Below are 8,384 nucleotides of genomic sequence, written 5' to 3'. Positions count from 1 at the left end.
TTATCTGAATGTTTCTCTACCCTGGTTGGCATAGACTGTCCAGATCGGTCCATACAATATGGTCCCGGCTGTGTTTACTTGCCTGAATGCAGCTCCTGTAAATTAAGTAGTCTTGATTTGGATTATTTCATGTAAACATCATGAGACGAGCAATTAAACGGTCTGGTTTCCTCTCAGCTTCTACAACTACAAGAGTCTGGAGAATGGTGTGGCCCCCAATGTTGCCCTCACACCACTACCCCTGGGGAAGGTGGGTCCCATGTCCCCATCAGTACCCAGCACCTCCCACCCAAGTGGAGGTGAACCCCCGGGTGAAGGAGCAAACTCCAGGCCTCGAAAGAGAAGAGCCACAGGGGAGCTCCAGCCGCCGCCATCAGAGGCCCCCTGCCCTCCGTCCTTCACTGCCAGCAAGCTGCCGCTGCCTCAGGATGACAAGGACTCTGAGGTGGAGATCGAAGTGGAGAGCCGGGACGAACGTAAGTAAAGAACTCAATACCAGCAACTAGATCCGTAGATCTCAACTGTCTTCCTAAATGAAGTCCTGATTTGAAAAGATCAACCAAGTCTCTCGTCTGTCGTCTCTCCCAACAGTCACTTCGTCCCTGTCCTCCCTGTCGTCACCATCTTTCACCTCATCCAGCAGCTCAGCCAAGGACTTGGGCTCGCCATGCGCCCAAGGGCCCATTTGCACTGTCACGTCAGCCGAGGCCACTGTCCCCTCAGCTGCGGCCATTGCACCCATCGCGCCCGTCGCAGCCCCCATCACCCCTCCAGAGCTGGGGCTGGAGTCGGAGCTGGAGAGCCTGAGGCAGGCGCTGGACAACGGTCTCGACTCCAAAGAGTCAAAGGAGAAGTTTCTGCACGAGATTGTTAAGATGAGGGTGAAGCAGGAGGAGAAGCTGGGATCGGCCCTGCAGGCCAAACGCAACCTCCAACAGGTACACTCCCATTCCCGTGACTGCAAGAATAATATGACGCGTGTTCATCTTTCCTCATGTTAAACGAGTAACATTGATATCAGCTTCATTCGTGCGCGTTAAGTACAGAGCTTGGTCCAAGATGTGGTTAGTAGAGCTTGGCACAAATACTGACTCTTTATACAATGTGGGACCTTTAAGGCTTTAAGGCCAATTTAAAAAGGGATTGTAATGTATTTTCAATTATCATACCAAACATAGGAGCTGCTTTACCTAAACTAACCTCCGCGTCATTCAAGGCCACCAACCTATCAAATGTGTCAGTGTAACTCTATAGAGAAGCTGTTGTCTATTTGGACAATAACTGAACAGCACACACAGATAATCATACAAACACTGACTTATAAATGTTTCCGGTGTTACCCATAGTGATCTACAGCCAACAATAAAGTGTTTCTATTCTCACACTGACAGGCTGTATCAACAAAGTGTATGATTTTATTTCAGTGAATGCACCATGGTATGTGTCACTGTTGGCTGAGAGAATGAGGTTTCTCAGTCCGTGACAACTCATACAACCCTAATGCTTCCTCCAACTTTTTTTTTTTTTTTTTTTTTTATGAAACCAGACTTGACAGAAACTTTTCAGAGTTGGTGCACTAAGGAAATTACTTGAGCAAAAACATAGAAATGCAGAAGTGGATTTGGAGTCATTATTACTGTCCGCAAAGCTTAGCATGAGTTGGCAAGTGATAACAATGACAGCGGATGTTGCTGCAAAGGGAAAAGGCCAGACTTCCATTTTTATTTTTGGTCTTGGACCGAGAACAAGAAAGTGCAGACGAAGGAGTGTGTGTGTGGGTGAGGAACACAAAAACTGCATCCTGAGCAAAGAAAAACTGATTCCTGCACGACAGCACTCCACTTTCACTTTCCATCAGTGTGCAGAAGCAAGCAGCTGACCTCCCAGCTGAATGAACAGTGGTCTCACTTTAAAACAACCTGCTGGTGTAACTCCTGCTGTGTTGAGTTGAGCTAACCCTGATGGTATCCACTGAGTTCTTATGTAAAGCCTCAGCAGAGTAAAGGGTGTGATGGGATTGTGTCTTTTAACTCTTTTTGAGGGAACTAACAAAGCTTGATGACAGACATGTTTGTCCAAACTGCTGGGTTCCCATGAGAAGACTATGGGTGTGTCACCACAACATACACACGCACGCACGAACGCACTCGCACTCACACTCACACTCACACTCACACTCACACTCACATTCACACTCACACTCTCTCAGTGATTCAGAGGAAGGAAACCTAAGTTCTGTCAGCCCACACGTTGCCCTAAACCCTGACTTGGCTTAATGTAAACACTGACATGGACCCTGCAGCCTTCGCTTGGGTGTCAACAGTGAAAAAGACATGTGACAGATGCATCCACTGGTGTGGAGAGCGGTTGCATAAGCACCGTGTGACACTTTAAGGACAATTTTATCAATGATACATTCAAGTTATATTAAAAAAAAATCATCTGTGAACAAGTGTGTGCAGCAAAAGCACTGTAGGGTGAAGTGCTTTTGCTGCACACACTTGTTCACAGATGATTTTTTAAGTCTATAAGACTGGAAAAGCACAATTTAAGTGCAGTCAATTTACCATTTAAAGCCCAGATAGATAGGTGCCTTTCCTCTATGCTAACCTCTACAATCTCATCTTCCCAGGAATTGGAGTTCTTGCGAGTGGCCAAGAAGGAGAAGCTTCGGGAGGCGACTGAGGCGAAGCGAAACCTGAGGAAGGAAATCGAGCGCCTGCGAGCCGAGAGCGAGAAGAAGATGAAGGAAGCCAACGAGTCGCGGATCCGTCTGAAGCGGGAGCTGGAGCAGGCCCGGCAGCTGAGGGTCTGCGACAAGGGCTGCGAGGCTGGACGTCTTCGCGCAAAATACTCGGCACAGGTCAGTGAGGGTGAAGGATTGGAAGAATCTGTCCCTTGGTCACACTTAGGGTTTAAACTCTTTAAAGATAAGATTAAAATCTCTTGATAATACATTGGAGAAATGTGGAACAAGGGTATTAATGAAGCCAAACAAGGCCAAGCATGTAGGCAGACCAGACTAACAATGTGTGCAAATGTGGTGGCAGAACGTCTAGACAACACCCTCGGAGTAATTGCAGTGTTTCACTCTCTCACACACTCTCAAGGTCAGCAGAGGAGAAGGCAAGAAAAAAAACACATTTCCTCTTCCCCAGTCAAAAATAAATGGGTGTAGCGCCAAGTGCACAGACGTACGATAAGTCCTCCAACAAAAGGAAACAGGAAGAGACGTCGACTTCCCCCAGGCACCATGGGAAATGCAGATTAGACAAAACAAGAGGGAGGTTATGCTCTCCAGCTGCATCTGTGTGCCTCCCTGCAGAGACTGCAATTGTCCTTGGACGGCTGTCACTAAGACAAGATGTTTTAGGCGTTTATGTTGCTGCAGCCCAGGACAGGAAAGTTTTCAGACACTTCCAGTATCATTGCGCTCTCAAAGATCATTCTGCTATAAATCCCAATATTGTTTTTAATACATTAGCTTAATGCCAGATACTAAGACTGTGTCTTGAAATATAAAATAACATCTAGAAACTTTGTTTCATGACTGCATTGCTGAAAGGCACTAAAGTGTATCAACATAGATAGAAGTAAATTTTTTTGGCCTTTGTCTGGACTAAGACGATAGTTTGGTGATTATATTCTGATCACACAGTTGCATTCAAATTCAAACTGACACTGGGTTTTGCTTGTAGCCGCGGAAATCCTGGGATCCAACGGCAGATAATTTTATCATTTATACAAATTCTACAGTAATTCTAATCTAATTTTACAGAAATATCATTTGTTAACTTGTTAAACAGTGTTTAAGCCCAATTGGTTTGGAAACCAGACCAAGAGGGCAGAGACACTCCGACTCAGACCACATCCACGCTGATGAAGCTGGCCTCCCAGACAACTGCACCACCAGGGTGCGAATTCTGAAGCGCAGGAATAAGGCATTCTGTTTGCAGCTGGATAGCGTTAACATCAGGCTTTGGTGATATTCAAAAGTGAATATCTTCATACTGTCCAGCCCTAATATTGCGATATACAGTATGGTTGTATAGAACAGGCTCAGTGGTTGGTTAAGTCCGGAGTCAGATCTGTTCTGCTGTATGATGACAGCTGTTTCCTGCCATGTGTTTTCCAGATCGAGGACCTCCAGATGAAGCTGCAGCACGCCGAGGCCGACCGCGAGCAGCTTCGAGCCGACCTGCTGCAGGAGCGGGAGGCCAGGGAGCACCTGGAGAGGGTGGTGAAGGAGCTACAGCAGCAACTCTGGCCCAAATCCAGCAGCGACAAGGACGGGACGCCCAAGGACATGCTGGCTGAGAACTAACCCAGCAGCTGAACTCACCTCCCCAATCATTCAAACCCTGTCGCCATGATCCCCCAACATCATTTGCCCAACTCAGACCAGAGAACCCAGCACCCAGGAGTCCCGGGCCGGCCACATCGCACCACTGTCCATCACGCTCGCCCTCCAGAACACAAAAATACAAGACTCTCACCTTCGGACCAGAGACAGAGAAGAAACAAGGACCTGTATCCTCCATCACGCCCATGAAAAGTGAAGTGAATGGAAACAGCAAAATACAATTGTGCAGCAAGGAAGCATGTGTTTCTGAATCAAGCACTGACTGGCACCTTCCAGACTCACAGAACTTCAGACGGCATCACGAGAATGAAAGAAAAAGCAGATGTATAGCACAAAATGTGGTTGTGCCTGTATTTTCTCTGATAAGAAAATAAAGTGAGACTTTTGGACAGACGTCTGTGATAATAAATGCTGAAAGATGATCATATTCTATTAGAGTTACACAGCTGTCGAGAGGTGTTGTGACGGTCCAGGAAGAGCAGGGCTCACACTTAACATACAGTTCCCAAAAACGTCTCCATCGCCGTCCCTCGCCATGATGATGAGGACCAGGAGGGTTTTGAAGACATTATAAGCTATTTAAGAGACTACATAGCGATATGTTAAAAAAAACAAAAAAAAAACAAAACAAAACAAAAAAAACTGTAACAACAAAAAGAAAGACAGTTTCTTTGTTTCTCTGTGCTCTTGGAGTCGGAAAATATAAAAGATACAAATAAATGAGAAGATGAACAAAACAAGCAGATGAACTCTCCACAGTGCCACCGTGGTTTTGTCGGTTTTTCAGGAAGCCATCGCAGTCCACTGAGGGGGAGGAGCTTGAGTGACCCATCTTTTCCTCCTCCTGTTGTTTTATAAAAATCATTTATTTCTCAGAGCGGGGTCGAAATCTTTCTCACTCTTCTCTCTCTGGATTGGACGCTGGACATAAAAACATGCTGTACCGTTTTAGTGAGCACTTGTGTCGGATGATCAATAACAATATCCAGCAATCTCCATCTCAAGTGTTGCTCACACACAAACACACGCACACACTCACACTGGCTGCCATATGTGTTTTTAAGCATTTGGGTCAAAACCCGGATGTCTTTATCTTCTAAAGATAAAATCCTCCAGATGTGCGTGGCCTTGTTTTTACTCCAGCTGACACCAGAACCATCATGTATGAAATCATAGTGGACTGGATGGGGCAACTTTGGCAAGAACCACAAAATGTTCATTTTAATTAAATTAATGTAAATATAAATATATGTTTTGTTTTTGTTTTTTGTTTTTTTTTTACTTTACAATAATGAATCGCACTTTGTCATAACAAAAATACTGTTATAATGCATTGTACTCCCACTATTGTCTTCAATCTTACTTTGAAAACATCATCTTATACACGACTGCTACCATATAAATTCAGTAAGCATTTTATTGATTATATGCATCTCGAATAAATGCTGTTGCTCTGTTTTCTTAAGGCAAAGTATTGTAAATAAATGGAAAGAAAAAAAGGCTCTACCTGTTGCTTGCTGATGCAGTCTGGGATTGTTACAAAGGTTCTGGCAACAAATTCTCCCCGTTGTTGTAATATAATGACACCCGGTTCAAACTTCGCTAATAACACACTGCACATCATCGAGGTGATTTTTTTTTTTTTTTTTTTTACAGGCCTCTGAACAAAAAGTTGGAAGATTAAAATCTGATTTTATTCAGAAGGCGGAGAGCTCGACTCTGCCGTCACACAGCGGGTACAATGCAATCAGAATGTACATTGTGTTAATGCTAATTTTTCTTTGGTTGTTGATGTTGTTTTTAAACGTGGAGATATTTTATTGCTTGTCTGTTATGTTCACTTTTTTTCAATAGAAAACTCATATTTTCTTTATGCATGAAATTTGAGAAAGTTTGCCATACATATAGTCAGTTATTGGGCATTGATACTGTACATGTAAGGGTTTTATTGTGTTATGCAACATAAAGCAATTTGTCTTATTTAGAAGAGGAAGAAGTAAGTAAAAAAAAAAAAATGCAACAAACCGTATATTGTTCTTAAGAAAAAAGAAAACTTCACACTTGCAAAAAGCAAAAGACGACAAAAAAAAAAAAGAGAGAAAAAATAAAATAAAATGCAATGCTGGACAACCTCAAGTGCCTGGACATGGGCGAAAGGTTTCCAGAGTAGGAGAACTGATGATGAAGCTGTAGGGGCGGGGCCTCTCATCGTCTACCTGTGTGCAGGTTCAGCAGCTCAGCAGCTGTTTTTATCAGTGTTCCTAAAACCAACCAGTTTACAGACTCAATTTCTTTTTCAATGCAGAGAACAATTAAACAAACGCTAGATGCTTAAGGCTTTTTTTTTTTCTGAATGAGTGCTTTTTTTTTTTCTCCTTTATTTGAAATCAATGATATGCATGTTCAAACAATTTTTATAGAAGATCTTGAAAACCCACTTGCTTCGGTGAATTGTTACTTTGGGTTGTACATAAAGACTTAATTGTTTATTCCCAGTTTTGCTGACTTGTCCCGAGGCGGACGTGTCGAGGATAATAAAGAGGGCATTATGTTGACAAGCCCGTTTCTTATCCGCCATGGCTGACACTGCGTCTGTGACTTTGGCAGACCTAAAAAATTGGTACATTTTGTAGTTGTTTTTACACTCAAAAAGAGTTGATAGCCTCTGTGTAGTTTACTTTACTCGTGGTTTTCTACAAAAGAAGGGAGACAACAACGACACTGGCTCTTCACTCTCCCGCGCGTAAAAAAGAAAAAAGCAGTTTAACAACATCTTGTTTTCTAAAGGAGAATCATTTTACTATATAATGGACAGTAAAGCAGCAATAACAGTCCATATTAATAGACAAATACTAGCCAGTGTGAAGATTTGAATAAGAATTTTCAAATGTAAATATTTTTTTCATTTACAATATTGTATAATATATGTACATGGTGTTTCCTTTTTCAAAAAGAAATCTTTTCTTACAATAGCTTGTCTTGTTTTTGTTTCTGTTTTTTTTTTTTTTTTTGAATTTGTGTTTTAACTGAAATGTTTCAAAAACAGTTAATGATGCAGTGCGTAAGAGAATATTCCCTACATAAACATGTTAATCCATTTCTTTTCATTTTTTTTTTACTGTAGAGTCTTTATATTGAATGACTTTTTTCACCAGTTCATATATATTTTTAACAGTTTGTTCAGTATCAGATAACAGACCTACAGTATGGGTCGCACACACACACAGACACACAGACACATACACACACAGACAGACACACACACACGTGCACACACACGCACACACACGCACACACACACACACACACACACACACACACACAATGCCACTTGCAGATTGTTTCCCCCCTAATCCTCATGTATCTTTTTAGCCCTGTGCTGCTGCTAATACTATATAAACCTTACAATTCTAGAAATATTTTTATGTAAGAGGTAAATGTAAGCTTTCCCATTTATTAATACCACATATACAGTATGAAAAAAAAGCTTGGCTTATTCATCTATCTCCTTGTTTCCCTCATCTTTTCACGCCTTTTTCCCTCATCTCTCCTCCGACGACACCCGTCCCCTTCTCTCACGACACGGACTATATTGTAAAGTAAAGGACTTTATGAGATTATGTTTGAAAATAGCTATGCTTATATACTACAGTGACTGAATGTACAGTGTATAGATGCATTACCAGAAATAAAGTTGTTTGTCCAGATTGACTGACCCAGTTTCTCCTTATTACTGCCTGTTGGGTAAACAATCCAAACCCTAATTATCCTGTAAATACTGCAGACGGAGCGTTTTCCTCCTAATTCATGTCACTGATGAATTCAGGGAGGGGGTGGTGTCCTGCTGTCTGGACAGATCATCTCTTCTGATGATTAATAATCATATGTGTATCATATGGGTGACATGTGAGTCCTCATGCAGACAAACAGGGGAGCTGATTTTGGATTTCCTGAGACATAAATTGATTCATGAAGATGAGAGTAAAAAGTTAAAATCTATTTGTACAGTGGATTCATCTTG

General features: G+C 42.3%; 1 protein-coding gene across 1 annotated transcript in view; it reads left to right on the top strand.

Annotated features, from left to right (window-relative positions):
• Positions 1-5,000, top strand: part of ski (SKI proto-oncogene) — a 74,458-nt gene extending 69,458 nt beyond the window's left edge. Inside the window, exons 4-7 of the mRNA XM_022761699.1 lie at positions 178-476; positions 592-938; positions 2,633-2,863; positions 4,136-5,000. Of these exons, the coding sequence (XP_022617420.1) occupies positions 178-476; positions 592-938; positions 2,633-2,863; positions 4,136-4,324 (1,066 nt within the window). The 3' untranslated portion in view covers positions 4,325-5,000. The remainder of the gene's footprint in view (positions 1-177; positions 477-591; positions 939-2,632; positions 2,864-4,135) is intronic.
• Positions 5,001-8,384: the final 3,384 nt, after the last annotated feature.

Source organism: Seriola dumerili, unplaced genomic scaffold (genome assembly GCF_002260705.1).
Source record: "Seriola dumerili isolate Sdu_G_001 unplaced genomic scaffold, Sdu_1.0 BDQW01000425.1, whole genome shotgun sequence".
Taxonomy (NCBI): Eukaryota; Metazoa; Chordata; class Actinopteri; order Carangiformes; family Carangidae; genus Seriola; species Seriola dumerili.
Note: the sequence above shows the minus strand (reverse complement) of the source record. Positions and strands in the feature narration are given on the sequence as shown.